The 22,404-nt window shown below is 49.6% G+C and overlaps 1 protein-coding gene across 1 annotated transcript in view; it reads right to left on the reverse strand.

Moving 5' to 3' along the window:
• LOC144499989 (uncharacterized) overlaps window positions 1-21,650 on the reverse strand; it is a 60,757-nt gene extending 39,107 nt beyond the window's left edge. The window contains exons 1-3 of the mRNA XM_078222725.1: window positions 21,575-21,650; window positions 20,982-21,113; window positions 19,430-20,646 (exon numbers count right to left, since the gene is read on the reverse strand). Coding sequence (XP_078078851.1) covers window positions 19,430-20,646; window positions 20,982-21,113; window positions 21,575-21,650 — 1,425 coding nt within the window. The remainder of the gene's footprint in view (window positions 1-19,429; window positions 20,647-20,981; window positions 21,114-21,574) is intronic.
• Window positions 21,651-22,404: the final 754 nt, after the last annotated feature.

The following is a 22,404-nucleotide window of genomic DNA, read 5'->3' on the forward strand; positions in this document are numbered from 1 at the left end:
GCAGATATAATGAGGAATCGCAGTATGGGTGCAAAATCAAAGATTGTTTTTCGTGTGTGGAAGTGCAGACCAAAATGAAATACCAACTTCAGGAAAAGGGATGAAAGGGATTTTGTTTTTTACAAAAGGAACATTTGAAGAAAGTATAGATGTTTGAAGATGAGAGTGGGCACAAAGTTGAAACTTATTCCCAAGGCAGGCACCATTTCGCTCCTTCAAGGAGTGCAGAAGGAGACCATTCAACCCATCGAGTCTATATGACTCCCCGAAAGAACATCTCACCCAGACACCCCCCATCCCCCCGCCCATTCTAACCTGTAACCCCATGCATTTACCATGGTTACTCCACCTAAAATGCACATCTTTGGACTGTGTGGGGAGAATGTGCAAACTCCACACAGCCACCCAAGCAGGGAATTGAACCCGGGTCCCTGGCACTGTGAGGCAGCAGGGCTAAACATTGCGCCTGTGTACATTCCTAACGCTGTACAGTACAATATTTTTGCCTGTTTGCTAATGGAAGCATGAAATGTATTTCTACTTTTTATATTCATGCAGATATTCACACAGTCCAAAGATGTGCCGGTTAGGTTGATTGGCCATGCTAAATTGACTCTAGTGTCAGGGGGATTAGCAAGATAAATACATGGGGTTACGGGAAGCGGGCCTGGGTGGGATTGTGTTCGGTGCAAACCTGATGGACCAAATGGTCTCCTTCTGCACTGTAGGGATTCTATGATTCTATAAGGTATGTTCCCATTATTGACCAAAGAATGGTACATCAATCTGAAATGATTATTTCTGGTGATTGGGTAAGCAATGACTATCATGCCCTATACCAGATTAATTTTGACATTCCAGTTCGGCTCGCTAACTCTTGTTGGACACATTTTCACCACAAACTTAAAAAAATTAATACCCCATTGGAGTTAGAATGGATAAATTACCATTAAGTGTGAAACCTGCCTTGGGCAATAGTGAACCAGTAGCCTATTTTACAATCTGACCGATTTTCGGTCCATTAATGGGGAGATAATGGAATGTAAAATAAGCAGCAGCTATTATTCATTTGGCACTATGAGCCAAAACAAATTCTACTCCACTGCTGACATGGATTAGAAGTAGCTTTCCTTTACACCTCGCTGTTAAATGCTCAGCCTAGGATAGTTGTAACTTATCAGTGCATGATAAGCTTATACAACATTTGATTTTCCATCCTCCAGCGCTAATTTCCATCACTGAGATTAACACGAAACGTCACCTACATTTTGTTATTTATTGCATTATTTGTACTTTCAGGGCCAAGTGTTCTTCAGATCATTACACATTGGAAAAGTTCTATATCCTTTGAAGTGAAAAAAGATTAAGACCGGGATTGTCCCAAAAATATTCTCAGTCCCCAATTTGCATGAAAATGGGAGTAACTCCTGCTGATATTTTAGTGTGATTTTCAGATTGAATCTCCCACACTCTGAACACTGCAGAGTTCCTTAGCAGGATGCCCTCCAAAAATCAGGGGGCGGGCCTATTCCCACCCTAGAGGCTGATAGCATAGTGGGCCAATGTGCATGCGCTGATCCGTCAGCACGGAGATTGGCGCGTGCAAAGTGGGCTCGCATTGCCGCCCTCCCGATCGCTGGCCAGCCCTACAACCTCTCAGCGATCCCCCTCCAACCCCCCCAATCCCTCCGATTACTAACCTACCGGATCCCTCTGGGATAGCCCTCATGCCCCTCCACTCAGCCAGTCCTGATCTCCCCAACCCCCCCTATCCGGCCAGCCCTGATCTTGCGATCACCACCCCTCCCCTCCTCCACCCAGCCAGCCCTGATCTTCCGATTCTCTCACCCCCACCCCCCTCAGGAGTCCAACCTCACCATCCTATTGACATTCCCGACTCCCTGACAGCGACAGCCCCGACAGCCTCGACCTCCCCTCCCGGACCCAGATGGCCAGCCTCATTGCTATCTTGCCTCCCTCTGCCCGCGATTCCACCCAGTTCAAAGTGATAGCAGGACCTCCCACCCACACTGACTGCCCCTTATATCTCCCTCCCCCCCCCCAGTAGGCCCTGTCCCCTTTGCCCCCTCCTCTTTGCACTGCCCGGTGCATGGTGGGCAGTGCCAAGGTGCCCTATCGTCATTGCCAACTTTCCCCTTGGGCAGTGCCAGGGGATGCCAGGCTGGCACTGCCCATTGGGCACCCCCCTTACCCCCAACCTTCTGGTGGGGCCTCAGTGGCTCTCTTCCCTCTAGCGGGGTCGGCCACCTGTTCCCCGTTAGTGGGGAGCTGTTGTAAACCCCGCTGGAGGGAGCCACTCCTGGTCAGGGAGAGGGGGGTGTTGAGACACTAGCGGGCCCAGAGACTTCAGTCCTGGGCCCACTTATAGGATGGGAATGAAGATTTAAATATTGAAATCAGGTCAGTGCCGATATCCGGCGCAGAGCTGATGACACGACAGATCTTCGTCTGGGAGACACAAGGAGGTCCGGATGCCCAATGGGAATCCCGTGAACTGGCCTCCGCTGATGTCTGCCACCCCACTGCGCTGCTAGAGCAGGTGCCAACATACTGAGTTATTGACTTGGATACTGTGGTAAACCACTGTTAGCTTATTACTTGTATATGTGACATGCCTGGACACATCCCTGCCGGCCCTACCCGAGACTCCTCCCCCCCCGGTCCAGGTATAAAGGCGACTGCTCCCCATCCCCCTGCCTCAGTCTGGACCAGTTCATCGGCATGGGTGTGCTCCAACTCTTTTGCTAATAAAAGCCCATTTGTTCTTGCATACAAACTAGTCTTTGCTTGATTGACGGTGGATCAATTTTATTAGCAAATGTTTTGGGATGGAGCAGATACTAAAACCTGACAAACTCGAACTGGACCCTCAAGCTGTAGGAGTCTCTAACAGCTTCGATCACTGGCTGCGCTGTTTCGAAACATTCCTCACCTCTTCCTCCGTCGTCCGGACCGAAATCGACAAGCTACACGTGCTCCACGCCCGGGTAAGCGATCAAGTATTCTCGATGATTAGAGACTCTGAAACTTACAAGGATGCGATCAAACTTTTAAAAGGCCAGTACAACAAACAGTCTAATGAAATCTATGCCAGACATCTTCTGGCTACTCGCAGACAACAGCCAGGAGAATCGGGTGATCAATTCCCGCGTGCGTTGCGAGCACTTGGCAGGGCCTGCAACTGCAAGACCGTAACAGCCGCCCAAAACACTGAGGACTTAATCAGAGATGCCTATGTCACGGGTATCAGGTCAAACTATATCCGACAACGACTGTTGGAACAGGGAGGGCTGGACCTACAAAGGACTGTGGCGCTTGCCGACTCGTTAGAGGTGGCCTTCCGTAATCTCGAGGTCTACACCCCCGACCACGGGGGCGCATCGTGGACTCTGCAGCCGCCGTCACCTCGGTACTCGGGAGGGCCGCAGGCCTACGCCATGCCACGTCCCACCAATGACCCGACCGCTGCGGCAGTCTCCGGAGGCCCGAAGTGCTACTTCTGCAGCCTGGGGAAGCACCCCCGACAACGCTGCCCGGCGAAGGATGCGATCTGCTCCGGGTGTGGAAAGAAGGGCCATTACGTGAAGGTATGCAGGGCGAAATCGACCTCCAAGCCCAATAGCGCCGCGTGCGACCCGCGGGGGCCGCCATCTTTGGCGCCGGTAGCCGCGTGTGGGCCGTGTGGGCCGCCATCTTGGACACCGTCAGCCGCGTGCGACTACTCGCAAAATCCAACTGTGGCTTCGATTACGCTGGACCAATCCAGGCCTCACTGGACATCAAGGTAAACGGTCGCACTACAAACTGTTTGTTTGACTGTGGGAGTACGGAGAGCTTTATTCACCCTAACACAGTGAGTCGCTATGCCCTTTCAGTACTGCCAGTGAAGCAAACAATCTCCATGGCTTCAAAGTCTCACTCGGTGGATGTCCTCGGGTACTGCGTGGTGACGCTGACTGTACGGGGTACAGTGTACAAAAATCTCAGGCTCCTCGTGCTGCCACAACTCTGCGCTGCCGTACTCCTGGGGCTAGATTTCCTGAGTCACCTTAAGAGCGTCACCATGGAGTATAATGGGCCTTTTCCCCCGCTCTCCGTTTGCAATCAGCAGTTCTTAGATCGCCCACCGCGCACCACCTGCAGCCTCTCGACCCTTAAAGCCGCCCCTCCCTCACTGTTTGAAAATCTCACCCCCGATTGCAAGCCCATCACCACCAAGAGCAGACGGTACAGTGCTGGAGACAGGGCTTTTATCAGGTCCGAAGTGCAACGGCTCCTAGGGGAGGGGATCATTGAGGCCAGTACCAGCCCCTGGAGAGCCCAAGTAGTAGTTGTTAAAACTGAGGAGAAACATCGCATGGTCATTGACTACAGTCAGACCATTAACCGATACATGCAGCTGGACGCTTACCCCATTCCCCGCATATCTGACATGGTAATCAGATTGCGCAACATCGGGCATTCTCCACCATCGACTTAAAATCTGCATACCAACAGCTCCCAATCTGCCCGGAGGACCGCCAATATACTGCCTTCGAGGCGGATGGCCGCCTCTATCACTTCCTTAGGGTCCCCTTCGGCGTCACCAACAGGGTCTCGGTTTTCCAGCGTGAGATGGAACGAATGGTGGACCAGAACGGCCTGTGGGCCACTTTCCTGTACCTGGATAACGTCACCCACCATTTGCAGCCATGATCAGAGGACCACGATGCCAACCTCCACAAATTCCTCCACACCGCCACACTCCTAAATCTGACCTATAATAAGGAGAAGTGCGTATTCCGCACACACCGCCTCACCATCCTTGGTTGTGTTGTGGAAAACGGGATCATCGGTCCCGATCCCGACCGCATGCGTCCCCTTCTGGAACTCCCCCTCCCCACCAGCCTCAAAGAACTGAGGAGATGCCTGAGCTTCTTCTCGTATTACGCCAGTGGGTCCCCAATTATGCGGATAAAGCCCGTCCGCTCATCAAATCCACCTCTTTTCCCCTGACGGCAGAGGCCCGCCTGGCCTTCGACTGCATCAAAGCAGACATCGCGAAGGCCACGATGCACGCTGTACGTGAATCCATCCCGTTCCAGGTGGGGAGCGATGCGTCTGACTTCGCCCTAGCCGCCACCCTTAACCAGGCGGGCAGACCCGTGGCCTTCTTCTCACGAACCCTCCAAGGCCCTGAAATTCGACACACCTCTGTCGAAAAGGAGGCCCAAGCCATAGTGGAAGTTGTAGAGCACTGGCGCCACTACTTAGCTGGTAAACGATTCACCCTACTCACGGACCAACGGTCAGTTGCATTCATGTTTAATAACACGCAGCGGGGCAAGATCAAAAATGATAAAATATTGAGGTGGAGAATCGAGCTCTCCACCTACAATTACGACATCTTATACCGGCCCGGGAAGCTCAATGAGCCCCCAGGCGCCCTGTCCCGGGAAATATGTGCCAGCGCACAAATGGACCAATTGGAGACGCTCCACAACGACCTCTGTCATCCAGGGGTTACCAGGTTTTTTCACTTCATTAAAGCCCGTAATCTGCCCTACTCCATTGAGGAAGTCAGGTCTATAACCAGACACTGCCAGGTCTGCGCAGAGTGCAACCCGCACTTCTATCGGCCAGACAGAGCACACCTCATAAAAGCCACCCGCCCTTTCGAATGCCTAAACGTCGACTTCAAAGGCCCCCTCCCCTCTTCTGACCGCAACATATACTTCCTCAACGTCATTGACGAATATTCACGTTTTCCCTTCGCTATTCCCTGCCCAGATATGACCTCGGCCACGGTCGTCAGGGCCCTGCACAGCCTCTACACCCTGTTTGGTTTCCCTAGCTATATCCATAGCGACCGGGGATCCTCCTTTATGAGTGATGAGCTGCGACAGTACCTGCTCTCCAAAGGCATAGCCTCGACTAGGACCACCAGCTACAACCCCAGGGGAAACGGACAGGTAGAGAGGGAGAACGCGACAGTCTAGAAGGCCGTTTTACCAGCTCTGAGATCTAAAGGTCTTCCAGTCACCCGCTGGCAAGAGGTCCTCCCTGATGCACTACACTCAATTAGATCACTCCTTTGCACAGCTACCAATGCTACCCCTCATGAAAGAATGTTTGTTTTCCCCAGAAAGTCCTCCTCGTGGACCTCACTACCGTCGTGGCTGACGTCCCCAGACCCTGTCCTGCTCCGGAAGCACGTGAAGACCCATAAGTCAGACCCCCTGGTCGAAAGGGTCCAACTCCTCCACACCAACACCCAATACACCTATGTGGCGTACCCCGACGGGCGGGAGGACATGGTCTCTATTTGAGACTTGGCACCTGCAGGTGCCCCAGGGACCACTACGACCCATAACCCCACACCCCCAACCCCCAACGTTGTCCATACAGCACCAGGGCCACAGCACGCTCCCCTAGCCCCCGTATACCACACGGCTGAGCCCCAGGAGCCGCCACCACGCACCCGACAATCTGAAGGGACTACAGACGAGTCGAGCGACTATGACCTGGCGCCTGAACCAACACCGCGGCCACCTGAACCGACACCACAACCGGCACTACGGCGGTCGCAGCGGCAGATCAAGCCCCAGAGAGACTAAATTTGTAATTCTGTAAATATCGTTCCACCCACCTCACCCCCGCCGGACTCTTTTTTAAACAGGGGGTGAATGTGGTAAACCACTGTTAGCTTATTACCTGTATATGTGACATGCCTGGACACATCCCTGCCGGCCCGACCCGAGACTCCTCCCTCCCCTGGTCCAGGTATAAAGGCGACTGCTCCCCACCCCCCGCCTCAGTCTGGGCCAGTTCATGGGTGTGCTCCAAGTCGTTTGCTAATAAAAGCCGATTTGTTCTTGCATACAAACTAGTCTTTGCTCGATTGATGGTGCATCAGATACATCCACAGAAATTGTATTTTGTTCGCAATGAATCGATTCTGTATTCATTCTGCCCATAGTTCCTTCAATCAACTAAAAAATGAATGTAAATTAAGAATATACTTAAAAGCTTGCAGTTAACTCAAATACACTAGAAATCTTCTTACCACCAAGAGTGTTACGTATAATGGAACATGCCTTAGCCAATAGCCTTGTGTGGTCTATAAATTAAATACATATTTGGTGAAAGATTGCTGGGCCACGAACTGTCTAAAAGTCGTTTTGTTTTTGCCACAGATATAATTTTTGATAAATACCTCATTATTTATCACTGTTTCCAATCTGTCTGTATTTAGTCAAAGGGAAAATAAGCAAGCTTCCGGTACTGTTTTTGTGTTGGCTTTCAGTTGGCGAAGAAATAAGGTATGTGCTTCTATTTGATGGTTGCTCACAACAGAAACCCCGGTATGGAATACAAAGGAAGATAGAAATATGTCAGGCAAACTGCTGGAGAACTATACAAGCTGAAGACATTAATCTGCTGAAAGTAGAAGCAACATATTACTTAAAGTACATTTCCTTCTTGGAAAATTGTGAATGATTTATGAGCAGTCATTGGATAGAATAGGCATGGGTGTATCTCGATGAGTGGTACCTTTGTTGGATGTTGTGACACCTCTTTGTTCCCAAAGGTTTTAACAGAAAGATAATTGTGTATTTAGAGCAGGTGACTCACGCATTGCATCACCAAACTATTTGAAGAACAAACAAGAGTGCACGCCACCTTTTCAGTTTGAAAAAGAAATGGGAAATGTGACGTGATACACTGGCACCACCAATCACAATTGCGATGGGATAAAAAAAATCGCTAATGCATTTCTGTCTCAAGTTTTGACCTCCATAAAAAGCAACTGCTGAAAGATATGAAATAATTTTAAATCTCACCTTTCTGATCAAAGAGGCAATTTGAAGTGCATAATGTTGTTTAAATTAGGCTGAGAATTGAACTGAGTGCCGACTTAAATAAATCATTCAATTAAAGGTTGAACTATCGCAGTCAAGCTGAGAACACTAATAGAAAGGTGTATTTGCTCCATGGTTTTGCACATTGCATTATAATTCTATATTTCAATGATTCGAGTTGTCATTAAGGAGGTCTTGCCTACAATGGTAGTGTCCCTTGTCCGAACCAAAAGTTCTGGGTTCAAGCTCTAATCCACGACTTGAACGCCAAAGGAAAGCACGTTCATAACACGGCCAATCAGGCTGAATATCAACCTGTACATCCTTCCAACATGCAGCAACGGCGGGCAGTAAGAAAGATTCCTGGTCAGCTATGTGATGGAAAGAAAATATACAAAGTATAGACTATGATCTGCATGAAAAAGTGGTTGCCGCTACAGCAACTTAGACACTTCGAAGGGCCGATGGCTCAGTTGGCTGGATGACTGGTGTAGATTGGAGTGGTGCCAACAGCACGGGGTTCGATCCCAGTTCTGGCTGTGGTGGATTTACCTTTCTCCATGCCCTACATGTGGGGAGATTGTGGTGCTATGGATTGGATCACCACTGGGCAGAGAACTGAGGAAGTTGTCATTGAACTAAAACAGCAAGTTTTAGAGATAGGGATTACGGAAGGGATTGCACGAAAACAATTAAAAGGAATGAATTATTAACAGAAACTTTGCCTCCGATTTTAACAACCTCCCCTCCACCACCCGTAAACCCTTCCCTCCTTCCTCCTGTGTCCCACACCTCACATTGGGCAGGAAAGGGAGGAGGGATGAGGTTTGTGTCTTTCCCCTCTGAGTTACTTAGTACTCTTCCAATTATATTTTGATGTCAGCAAGTTTCTTCTGGGCCAATGCTCTTGCTGGAGGCAAACACAAATCTCTTCAGCGGGTTGCATTGATGAAAGTAGGATCCTTCACCCCAACAGTCCTGTCTTCTTCAGTCATTCATTGTTTTAAATCTTAAAACCATTTAATCAACTTTCACATTGAGGGCATTCTGACAAAGCAGCCTCATTAGCTACTCTGCAAACAATCCGCACACTAAAAGCGAAGAAAGTTTGAAAGTACGTTCTGTCATGTATGTTGAAGTGTAGCCCCTTTAAGGGAACAGGTCAGGTGACCCTGGGTGTGGGGTGACTTCCTGAGAAGGCAGTTGTTGTTTGAAGTGTGGGGTGTGTAAGACTATAATGAATACCTGTGTTCCCTGATGCCTGTCTGCGGAGTGAGTTCCTGAGGATACCCAGTAGTAAAGGATTTAACACATTCCATGACCATGGTGCTCTTTTTGATTGAAAAATTTGATGACATAACGACATCTGCAAAGTGCAATCGCAGCAGTGGGCTGCTGTATCTCATCAGAGTATAAACATTGGATAAGGGTTGTCTGTTTGGTTGCTAAAGCCTGCGCCAATGTTACAATTCTTGAGCTGCTCATGGCTGCCAACCTCTGTGTTTTTAAGTATGTAAGGATCTGGCTATAGATCCCTGGTCACTTGCTTCTGTTGTGAGAACCTGGCCAAACTGGCTTCCAGGAATCATGTTGTGCAGTGGTTGAGGGATTGATGAGGAAGTGGATAACCTGAAAGGAGGCAGCAGATATTCTTGATGATGAGAAAGATGAAGAGGGAAGGTAGGAGTGTTATGTTTGCAATGAGAAGCTTGATACAAGTGCATGAACAGCTTGAGCACACTGTTTGAGTTCCTGCATTTAGCTGAAGGTGCAGATGCCAGTCGGAGGTTAAGCTGTTAAGTTGAGAAACAGTCATCTTGCTCAGCAGATGTCGTCATGTCATCTCCCAATGACAGCTTGAATTTATAAAGGACCGTGAACATAGTAACCTGTTCCAACTCTCTTCACAGGAATATCACCGAACATAATGTAACACAAACCGGGTACGGGAACCGTGGTGCACGAAGGTTGTGATGAACCTGGTAAATAAGAAAAGAGAGGCGTACAGAAGGTTCAGAGAGCTAGGAGGTGTTAAGGATTTAGAGGAGTATACGCGATGTAGGAAGGAGCTTAAGAAGGAAATTAGGAGAGCGAGAAGGGGTCATGAGAAGACCTTGGCGGGTAAGATTAAGGAGAATCCCAAGGCTTTCTACAAATATGTCAAGAGTAAAAGGATGAGATGTGAAGGCATAGGACCCTTAAAAGGTGAAGGGGGAAAAGTTTGTGCGGAACCGTTAGAAATGGCGGAGGTGCTTAATGAATACTTTACCTCGGTATTCACGGTGGAAAGGGATCTGGGTGGTTGTACTGCTGGATTGCGGAGGACAGAAAGGATCGAGCATGTGGACATAAAGAAAGAGGATGTGTTGGAACTATTGAATGGCATCAAGGTTGGTAAGTCGCCGGGACCGGATGGGATGTACCCCAGGTTACTGTGGGAGGCGAGGGAGGAGATTGCGGAGCCTTTGGCGATGATCTTTGCATCGTCGATGGAGACGGGAGTGGTTCCGGAGGATTGGAGGATTGCGGATGTGGTCCCTATATTCAAGAAAGGGAACAGGGACAGCCCGGGAAATTACCGACCGGTGAGTCTAACCTCAGTGGTTGGTAAGTTGATGGAGAGGATCCTGAGAGACAGGATTTATGATCATCTAGAGAAGTTTAGTATGATCAAAAGTAGTCAGCACGGCTTTGTCAGGGGCAGGTCGTGCCTTACGAGCCTGGTTGAGTTCTTTGAAAATGTGACCAAGCACATTGACGAAGGAAGAGCGGTGGATGTGGTCTATATGGACTTCAGCAAAGCGTTCGATAAGGTCCCCCATGCAAGACTTCTTGAGAAAGTGAGAGGGCATGGGATCCAAGGGGCTGTTGCCTTGTGGATCCAGAACTGGCTTGCCTGCAGAAGGCAGAGAGTGGCTGTGGAGGGGTCTTTCTCTGCATGGAGGTCAGTGACCAGTGGAGTGCCCCAGGGATCTGTTCTGGGACCCTTGCTGTTTGTCATTTTCATAAATGACCTGGATGAGGAAGTGGAGGGATGGGTTGGTAAGTTTGCTGACGACACCAAGGTAGGTGGTGTTGTGGATAGTTTGGAGGGATGTCAGAAGTTGCAGCGAGACATAGATAGAATGCAAGACTGGGCGGAGAAGTGGCAGATGGACTTCAACCCGGATAAGTGTGTAGTGATCCATTTTGGCAGATCCAATGGGATGGAGCAGCAGTATAAAATGAAGGGTACCATTCTTAGCAGTGTAGAGGATCAGAAGGACCTTGGGGTCCGGGTCCATAGGACTCTTAAATCGGCCTCGCAGGTGGAGGATGCGGTCAAGAAGGCGTATGGCGTACTAGCCTTCATTAATCGAGGGATTGAGTTTAGGAGTCGGGAGATAATGCTGCAGCTTTATAGGACCCTGGTTAGACCCCACTTGGAGTACTGCGCGCAGTTCTGGTCACCTCATTACAGGAAAGATGTTGAAGCCATTGAAAGGGTGCAGAGGAGATTTACAAGGATGTTGCCTGGATTGGGGGGCATGCCTTATGAGGATAGGTTGAGGGAGCTTGGTCTCTTCTCCCTGGAGAGACGAAGGATGAGAGGTGACCTGATAGAGGTTTACAAGATGTTGAGGGGTCTGGATAGGGTGGACTCTCAGAGGCTATTTCCAAGGGCTGAAATGGTTGCTACGAGAGGACACAGGTTTAAGGTGCTGGGGGGTAGGTACAGGGGGGATGTCAGGGGTAAGTTTTTCACTCAGAGGGTGGTGGGTGAGTGGAATCGGCTGACGTCGGTGGTGGTGGAGGCAAACTCGTTGGGGTCTTTTAAGAGACTTCTGGATGAGTACATGGGATTTAATGGGATTGAGGGCTATAGATAGGCCTAGAGGTGGGGATGTGATCGGCGCAACTTGTGGGCCGAAGGGCCTGTTTGTGCTGTGACTTTCTATGTTCTATGTTCAAACCACAAAGGGTGTTGATTCACGTCAATCGAACTCAAGACACAAGGCTTCGGTAACTGAAGGCTTTTATTGCCTAACAATGGAACTACTAGAACGTAAGTACACCACCCCAGACTGACGAGGTCCCGCCCGAGCAGGGGGTCTTATACCTCTCCCAGGAGGCGGAGCCCGACTGGGATGTGCCACAACAGTAACAACCACAGGTGTATTAATCCCACCCTAGCCCAACAACAACATTAGAACAATCCCACAGTGTGAACACCCTAGCCCAACAACATTAGAACAACCCCACAGTGGGAACCAACGATGGTTCACCACAGATGTGCTTAAAGCAGATGGTCAAAAGCTTGGTCAAGAAGATATGCTTTAACGGAGAAGAGTGAAATTGAGAGGCAGAGGTTTGTGGAGGGAATTCCAGAGCCTAGGCTCTAGGCCGATTAAGGTGCTGCCCCAATGCTGCAGCAATTACAACTGGGGTGATGCAAGAGACTAGGATTGGAAGAACACAAATGTCTCTGAGGGATGTAGGGAGTAGTTACAGAGTTGGGAATGGACGCAACCATGGAGGGGTTTGATATCGAAAAAATAAAATTTAAAATCTAGCTATTGACAGACAGAGCTCAATGTAGGTGATTGAATATTGAGATAGTGGTGCATGAGATTTGGTGCAAGTTAAGGTAGACACAACAGAATTTTGAACGAGTTAAATTTTTGGAGGATGAAAGGTGGGAGACTGGTCTTCTCCAATGGTGGCAATTTTGCATGCCCACTAATTTCCTTTGCCCTTCCCTTAGCCAGAGTAAGGGTTCTTCATTGGTCCTGGCCGTCCTATGGTAGCCCAGATCCTAAAATCTTTGAATGGCCAGAGACCAGACGTTCCCCAGAGATCCTTCAGAAGTTCCAATGACTTTGTGGGAATTGCCAGGAAGTTTCAAATTCTGATGGACAATTCCCCAGCATGCCAGAACCTTCCGAAAAAGTCTCCAACTCTGAGTTAGAGTTGGAGATTTCAGCCAGTTGCTTACCTGTATCGTTACATAGAAAATTTTAGTCAGAAAAGAAAACCATGTTTAACTTCTGGGTGACTGTGCAACTGACACCCTCGACTCCTCACTTATTCCTCACCTAACTCGGCCTCACCAACCCTCTGGTCCATATCTGTACCTTGCTCACCCTACCGCCCTGCCACCCTAATCATTCTGTCAGAGAGTGGTGAATCTGTAGAATTCACGACCACAGAAAGTAGTTGAGGCCAAAACATTGTGTGATTTCAAGAAAAAATGAGACATAGTTCTCAGGACTAAAGGGATCAAGGGATATGGGGGGAAGGAGGGATCAGGATATTGAATTCGATGATCAGCCACAGAAACATAGAAAAACTACAGCACAAAACAGGCCCTTTGGCCCCACAAGTTGTGCCGAACATATCCCTATCTTTTAGGCCGACCTATAACCCTCCATCCTGTTAAGTCCCATATATTCATCCAGGAGGCTCTTAAAAGACCCTATTGAGTTTGCCTCCACCACCACTGACGGCAGCCGATTCCACTCGCCCACCACCCTCTGTGTGAAAAACTTCCCCCGAACATTTCCCCTGTACCTACTCCCCAGCACCTTAAACCTGTGTCCTCTCATAGCAGCCATTTCCACCCTGGGAAAAAGCCTCTGAGAGTCCACCCGATCTATGCCTCTCAACATCTTATTTACCTCTATTAGGTCTCCTCTCATCCTGCGTCTCTCCAAGGAGAAAAGACCGAGCTCCCTCAGCCTATCCTCATAAGGCATGCCACTCAATCCAGGCAACATCCTTGTAAATCGCCTCTGAACCTTTTCAATCTTTTCCACATCCTTCCTGTAATGAGGCGACCAGAACTGAGCACAGTACTCCAAGTGGGGTCTGATGAGGGTCTTATATAGCTGCATCATTATCCCCGGACTCCTAAACTCAATCCCTCGATTGATAAAGGCCAGCACACCATACGCCTTCTTAACCACCTCCTCCACCTGCGGGGCTGATTTTAGAGTCCTATGGACCCGGACCCCAAGGTCCTTCTGATCCTCTCCAGTACTAAGAGTCTTTCCCTTTATATTGTACTCCTTCATCCCATTTGACCTGCCAAAATGGACCACGACGCATTTATCTGGATTGAAGTCCATCTGCCACTTCTCCGCCCAGCCTTGCATCCTATCTATTTCCCTCTGTAACTTCTGACATCCCTCCAGACTATCCACAACCCCACCAACCTTCTGTCGTCGGCAAACTTACCAACCCATCCCTCCACTTCCTCATCCAGGTCATTTATGAAAATGACAACCAGCAAGGGTCCCAGAACAGATCCCTGGGGCACACCACTGGTGACCGACCTCCATTTAGAAAAAGACCCATCTATACACACTCTCTGCCTCCTTTGGGCACGCCAGTTCTGGATCCACAGGGCAGCAGCCCCTTGGATCCCATGCCCTCTCACTTTTTCTAGAAGCCTTGCATGGGGGACCTTATCGAACGCCTTGCTAAAATCCATATGAACCACATCTACCGCTTTCCCTTCGTCAATGCGTTTAGTCACATTTTCGAAGAACTCCACCAGGCTCGTAAGGCACGATCTGCCTTTGACAAAACCATGCTGAGTATTCTTGAGCATACTAAACCTCTCTAAATGCTCATAAATCTTGTCCCTCAGGATCTTCTCTATCAGCTTACCAACCACTGAGGTTAGACTCACCGGTCGGTAATTTCCTGGGCTATCCCTATTCCCCTTCTTGAAAATAGGAACCACATCCGCAATCCTCCAATCCTCCGGCACCTCTCCCATCTCCATCGACGACGCAAAGATCACCGCCAGTGGCTCTGCAATCTCTTCCCTCGCCTCCCACAGTAACCTGGGGTACATCCCATCTGGACCCGGCGACTTATCTATCTCGATGCCATTCAAAGATTCCAGCACAACCTCTTTGTTAAAGTCCACATACTCAATCTTTTTAGTCCATCGCAAGCCCGCAGTACATCCACCCAGGTCCTTCTCCTCTGTGAAAACCGAGGCAAAATACTCATTAAGCACCTGCCATTTCTACTGGTTCCGTACAGATTTTCCCGCCTTCACCTTTTATAGGCCCTATTCCTTCACGTCTCATCCTTTTACTCTTCACATATTTATAGAACGCCTTAGGGTTTTCCTTAATCCTACCTGCCAAGGCCTTCTTGTGACCCCTTCTGGCCCTCCTAATTTCCTTCTTTAGTCCCTTCCTACAAGCCGTATACTCATCTAGATCCCTATCTTCACCAAGCTCCCTGAACCTTTTGTACACTTTCCTTTTCTTCTCGACTAGGTCCCGCACAGCTTTCGTGCACCACGGTTCCTTTAACCTACCAACTCTTCCCTGTCTGCTCAGAACATTGTCCTGTAGAACTCTAGACAGACATTCCTTGAAAAACTGCCACCTCTCTTCAGTACATTTGCCCGAGAATACCTCCTTCCAATTTACTCCTCTAATTTGCTGCCTTATGTCTTCATATTTCCCCTTACTCCACATAAACACTTTCCTAGCTTGCCTGATCCTCTCTTTTTCCAATGCAAGCATAAAGGAGATAGAGTTATGATCGCTATCCCCAAGATGCTCTCCCACCGAGAGATCTGACACCTGTCCAGGTTCATTGGTCAGTATCAGATCGAGTACAGCCTCTCCTCTTGTAGGCTTGTCCACATGCTGTGTCAGGAAACCCTCCTGAACACACCTAACGATCTCCTCCCCATTCAATCCCCTTACCCTAGGGATATTCCAATCTATGTTTGGGAAATTAAAGTCTCCCATCACAACAACTCTGCGAATACTGCATCTCTCCAGGATCTGTTTCCCTCTCTGCTCCTCCACCTCCCTGTTACTATTGGGCTGCCTATAGAAAACTCCCGGCAAAGTGATCGACCCCTTCCCACTCCGAACTTCCACCCACAGAGACTCTGTAGACAATCCCTCCCACAGCATACACCTTCTCTACAGCTGTGACTCTATCCCTGATCAGCAGTGCACTCCACCCCCTGTCTTGCCTCCCTCCCTGTCCTTCCTGAAACATCTGAATCCCGGCACCTGGAGTATCCAGTCCTGTCCCTGAGACGTCCAAGTCTCCGTAATGGCCACCACATCACACTTCCAGGCATCGATCCACGCTCTGAGCTCATCCCCTTTATTCACTATACTCCTGGCATTAAAGTAAACACATCTCAATCCTTCGGTCTGAGCTCTCCCCTTCTCTATCCCCCATCCATCCTCCCTCTTGCACTATCTATAGCCCTTCTCGGTTTGCGAGCTAACTTCCTCGCTCCCAGTCACCTCGTCTTGATCCCCTCCCCCCAACCTATCTCGTTTAAACTCTCCCCAGTAGCCTTAGCCAACCTTCCTGCCAGGATATTGGTCCCCTTGGGATTCAAGTGCCACCCATTTTGTGTGTACAGGTCACACCTGCCCCTAAAGAGGTCCCAATGGTCCAGGAACCTGAATCCCTGCCCCCTGCACCAGTCCCTCAGCCACACATTCATCCTCCACCTCACTCCATTCCTGCCCTCACCCTCCCGTGGCACAGGCAGCAATCCTGAGATTACTACCTTTGCTTTCCTCCTTCTCAGCTGTCTCCCTAATTCCCTATACTCTCTTTTCATGACCCCTTCCCCCTTCCTTCCCCCATCAGCGGCACCAATATGTACCGCTACCTCTGGCTCCTCTCCCTCCCACCTCAGGATTTCTGGGAGTCGACCAGCGACATCCTGGATCCCGGCCCCAGGGAGACAGACCACCATCCGAGACTCCCGCCTGCCTCCGCAGAAACGCCTGTCCGACCCCCTTACTGTCAAGTCCCCGATTAACACTGCCTTCCTCCTCTTTTCCTTAGCCCTCTGAGTTACAGGGCCGGACTCCACACCGGAGACACGGCCACTGATGCTTCCCCCAAGCGGGCAGTCCCCCCAAGCAGTACTCAGGCAGGAGTACTTGTTGTGTAGGGACACATCCACCGGGGTGCTCTCAATCACCTGAGCTTTACCCTTCCTGGCCGTCACCCACTTGGCCTCCACCTGTGGCCCTGGTGTGACCACCTGATGATAGCTCTTGTTTATCACCTCCTCATTCTCCCTTAACAGCCTAAGATCCTCGAGCTGCAGTTCCAGCTCCTTAACACGGTCCCTCAGGAACCGCAGCTCGACACACCCCTCACAGATGTGGATGTCCGGGAGGCCAGGTGCCTCCAGGACCTCCCACATCCTACACTGGGAACAACACACTGGCTTCACACTCATGGTCAAAATGAATGGCAGAGCAGGCTTGACGAGCCGAATGGCCTCCTCCTATTTCTATTTTCTATGTTTCTAGCTAAATGTATACCAAATGTGGCAGCCAGTGCCATAAAAAGTAGCTTAATTTCTGCTGGTGATTCCTCATCATGAAGAAGGAATCTGAGAATAAGTCGGCTCCCCTTTTCTGCAGAGGTACTGTTTGGAGATCCTTGCAGTAACTTATAGATAGCCCTACCCTTCAGAGATTTCAGCCTCGCTTTCAGAGGTGAATTCAGATTAAGACCATAAAACATAGGAGCAGAATTAGGCCACTTGGCCCATCGAGTCTGCTCCGCCATTCAATCATGGCTGATATTTTTCTCATCCCCATTCTCCTGCCTTTTCCCCATAACCCCTGATTGTCTCAGTGGAAATTTCGCAGTGTATGTGAATGGGTGGCTGCAGTCAATGCAATAAACTGGCCTGCCTAATAATCTGATGGAAACAAGGCATATGGCAATTTTAATTGGCTAGACCTAAGTGTGACTTTTGCTTCTGCGTGCTGGTTGCTTGAGCATTGGTGCTCAACATTTCCACTGTCCCAGTAAAATAGGAACCATGGACATCTCGGAAACCTACATTCGAGCAGCGAGTCCAAATAAGATTCCAGTTCAAATCAGTTGGCCATTTGTCTGAATAACACTAGTTCTACGTCTCCATCTGGCCACACGACAGGACCAGAAAAGGCAGTTAGCCATTCAAAATTCCATTGAATTCGGAGGGATGAAAAGTTGCTGCCAGCAGGTTGGCCAGAAAATCCCATCAGTAAACTTGTTGATCCATCATTTTTTGTAAACCTGAAGTCAGGCCTCGTAATAACTCATCTACAGGATTCTTTCCCTCGTATGTGACCACAAAGTCGTAGCTGATATAATACTTATATTCTCCCATCATGATAGGATTTCAAACACACTTATATGAGCAGGAGAGCTAAGCCTTCATTGTCCAATACATTAAAACAGTACTCACTACTCCTACCATAGTATTTACATTCAGCAATATAACCTAATTGGACTCCTGCTGAGCTAAACCTTTTTGATCTCTCCACAGTGCCATCCAGCAGCTCAACACTTTGTTTTATTCTTCCATTCCCACCCTGATCTCTCCACTTTTGACCCTTTCCACCATCACAACCAATGGCTGCATAAACCTTGGGGCAGAATCCCACTTTACCCGCTGACCATTCCGAAACCATTTGCTCTGAAATTTGAGTTTGGCAACATGAGGTCCCAGCTAGCGACCCAGGAGGGTGCAATAGGTGCCAACAGATTGGCATTTTCCACATTGTTGCTTCGTTGGAATGGACAACTAATGTCATAACCTGCACATAGGTTGTTAGCCTCTTTTCTTTAATTGGGCACTGGCAGACCAGGTAAGGTGTGTGTCTCTGGCATTATTTGGTTTTGTTTTATACTTCTGTTAAACCTCTGAGTACTGAGGTATCTCCTCAAGAACTATTCCATGGCCAGACATCAGGGAACAGAGATCTTTATTCAGTCTCCTCACTCCACACTTCAAACATTGACTGACCACTCAGGGCAGTTCCCAACCAGCTCATCCCACACTCCAGGTGACCCAACCCATTCCCTCAAAAGAGCTATGCCCTAACATAGATACACATTGTTGCTTCATTGGAATTGTCGGAAGTAGGCACGGCTCCCAGTCTGAGGCCAGTCAGTTTGTATGGATTACACCCGAGCAACTGACCCAGTCCTGGAGGGGTGGACGCTCGACCGGCTTAGTTGTCACCATTAGGTTTCCACCGGCAGCAACCCCCTCAGGAGACACCTCTGGAGACACGAGTCCACTTCTCTCCCCCTTAACCCCGTTCGAGATCAAAGACACGGATGAGTGTTCTTCTAAGTCAATTTATTCTTTCTTGCAAGAAAGGGTGCAGTCCCGTAGGAACACACACACTTACAATACATGATCATACTTTATATGCATCCGCGAGTTCATCATACGCCCCTCCTCTTCCCTTGCTTATTGGTTCCCGCGCGCTTCCTCATCGTGAACTGTTCAGCCCTCCAGCGCCTACTTTTCCTTTTATAGTCCGCAGTAACCATTTCTCTCGTAACGACCACAAGCAACTGATTACATACTGGTGGTTAAGCATCTGCCCCTGCAAAGCGTTTATACAGCATATTTCACTTCTCGATTTCCCCGCTCTGAGCCTGTCGGCTCATTATTTTCAAAAATTACATCATCCTCCCCTTACAATCCCCCCTGTCTTTCCTTACGCACTGTAATTTTTGATACCTAGTGTATTTTCTAATCCCTCTAGCATTATGCCTGCCTGTTCGTCCCAGGTGCCATTGCCGGCCTTGGCGTCTAGGAGACCCTGTCCTTCCTCTGACGTCAAGTGTAGGCCTACTACTCGTCCATCCAGGGTATCACGTTTAGTCAAAGCGGTCTCAATAAGTCTTTGGGTCAGGCCCCGGATACAAGGGATAACACAGCATCCTAAGGCGACCAGTACCCCCGCTACTACTATAAAGGAGATGAGGGCGGATACCACAACCCCTTTCCATTTCCCGAACCACCTTTCCAGCCACCCGGTAAGGTCTGTGTCCACTCCCGAGTTTTCAGCCAATTCATCAGCCAGGGTCGTTAGTCCTTCTAGCGCTCTGGTGATCGACCCATCAGGAGCGGTGTTATTTGGAATAAAGGTACAACACTGTGTCCCTATCATGACGCAGACCCCTCCTTTCTCTGCTAAGATCATGTCCAATGCTAATCTATTCTCCCAAGCCATCCTACTGGTGGCATCCAGTTGTTCCGCTATTCCCTTCACTGCATCCCGGGTGTAATTAATAAATCGCTGCTGGTTATAGTAGATGTAGTTGATCCAATCCACGTTTTTATTGATGGTCACCCACCAGAACAGAGACTCAAACCCCGCCATTATCTGGTTCCTAGCTTTATACTCATCGGGAACCCCCCTAGGGACCCCTATGTTGTCTAGATAGACCTGGTCGTCAAAGGAGGTATATAGACTCCTCTCTGCTCGCCGGTCTCCACGGGGTTCTGGGTGTTCGAATGCCAGGGTGAATGGGACAACCAATTGGACTATCGCACAGGTTCCTTTCCATCTTTGGGGTAACGTTGGCCGCAGAATTCCCCCTCCACAGTACCACCAGAGGTCAGCTCGGGGTACCTGGATCTGGGAATAATTCCCTCCCTCGGTGGCGTCGTTAACTTCCTTGATCGTACCACACCTGTCAAAAGTGCCCACCTGCCTATCCAGTTTCTCCCCAGTCCGGGAGACACAGGTGTGATGTGTTCCTAATACCCCAGAAAACACCGGTGGCTGCAATTCCCTGTTAGATCTTACAGGTGGAAACGTCAGGCCCAGGGACTGGCAGGTGGGGTCATCCCAGGCCGCCCGGTGCTGGTATAATTTTACCAGGCATTCCATCTGTTTTGGCTCTTTATCCCATCCCAACGGGAAGGGAACCACCTGTGGAGTCGGCCGACTGCCCGTGCATGCATAACAATTGCCCTTCTCGAGGCACAGTAGCACAGTGGTTAGCACTGCTGCTTCACAGCTCCAGGGTCCCGGGTTCGATTCCCGGCTCGGGTCACTGTCTGTGTGGAGTTTGCACGTTCTCCTCGTGTCTGCGTGGGTTTCCTCCGGGTGCTCCGGTTTCCTCCCACAGTCCAAAGATGTGCGGGTTAGGTTGATTGGCCAGGTTAAAAATTGCCCCTTAGAGTTCTGAGATGCGTAGGTTAGAGGGATTAGCAGGTAAATATGCGGGTGTAGGGCCTGGGTGGGATTGTGGTCGGTGCAGACTCGATGGGCCGAATGGCCTCCTTCTGCACTGTAGGGTTTCTATGGTTTCTATGGCTTTGGACCGTATACTTGACCCATTCCATCCAGGCATTCGTTTCCCCAAAGCCCGTTTCTATTTCAATGGTTTCCCTGAGATCTTTTACTTGTATCACCCTAATCCCCTCAGAGCTTCCCAGGGCAGGGGTCGCTGTGCACAGAACTGGGGAATTGCCAGCCGTCGCTTTCTGAACCGTGATCCTTACGCAACACAGTCTTTCCTCCCTGACCCTTACCCCGAGTACTTCATTGTGTAGACTCATGTGCCTACCCCCGTTTGCCATCCATTCAGTCTGCTTCACGGTCAGGTATAGTGGATTACACCGGTTCAGCCCGCAATCCCTCGGGAGGATGGCCCATGGGACTAACGCCACCCGCTCCCGAACCCCGAGAGATTTTTCTTCACCTAGCCCCTGTCCCATGAAAATCAATTCCATCTCCCTTCCCTGATACCCTTTTTGTCTTGCGAGGTTTATTGTAGTCTGATTAAGTTCCCCTATAGTTCCGCATGGCACCATCTGGCAAAGGTCAATTTCTATTACCTGCACCTGGGACGCTTCATTTATGGTGAGAGAATATATCTGGCCTGCATGAGCCTCCTCTTCCGCGTACCACCTATCAACCGCTTCCTGATTCCCCCAGCGCAACCCTCACAGTCCCAAAGTCCATCCCCAAAGACATTGACCATGTCGTTAGTAATGTTCGTAGCATTTCAATACTGTAATTATAGTCCATTTCAGAATGTTGTCTGTTCAGTCTTCCGCAGTATTCTCCGCTAAGGCGTGATCGCCCAGAGTCGGCGCCCCCTCCTCCGGAGCTGGTACCGGTCCCTTGACCCTGGTGTAATGAGTCCAGCCCCTTTCAGCGGTTCGAATAGCAGTCTCAGTGGTCAACAGTACCAAGAAGGGGCCGTCCCAAACCGGTTCCAACGTTCGTTGCCTCTAATTCTTAATTAGGACCCACTGTCCCGGTTTGATAGAGTGAATCGCGAATTCAAGAGGCGGTGTCTGTGCCAGGAGTCCCTGTTGACGTAAACGGGACAGAGCAGATTCCAAGGCCTCAACATATTTGCGTACAAACACATCTCTGGACTCAAAGACAGGGAACTCCCCCCTTGGTCCATTGAAGGGGAGACCGAACATCATTTCATACGGGGAGACACTTAAATCACGTCGCGGTTGCGTTCGTATTTGTAGGAGAGCCAAGGGAAGACACTTAGTCCAAGGCAACCCGGTTTCAGTGGTCAGTTTCATGAGTTGTTTTTTAAGGGTCTGATTCATCCGCTCAACCTTGCCTGAGGACTGGGGGTGCCAGGGGGTGTGAAAATCCCAGTCTACCCCAACCGCTTTTATTATGTTCTGGAGGGTGGTCGAAGTGAAGTGGCTACCTTGGTCAGAGTCAATGGCCCTGGGGAGCCCAAATCGCGGGATAACTTGTTCTAG

The sequence above is a fragment of the Mustelus asterias genome, chromosome 10, assembly GCF_964213995.1.
Source record: "Mustelus asterias chromosome 10, sMusAst1.hap1.1, whole genome shotgun sequence".
NCBI classification, from domain to species: domain Eukaryota; kingdom Metazoa; phylum Chordata; class Chondrichthyes; order Carcharhiniformes; family Triakidae; genus Mustelus; species Mustelus asterias.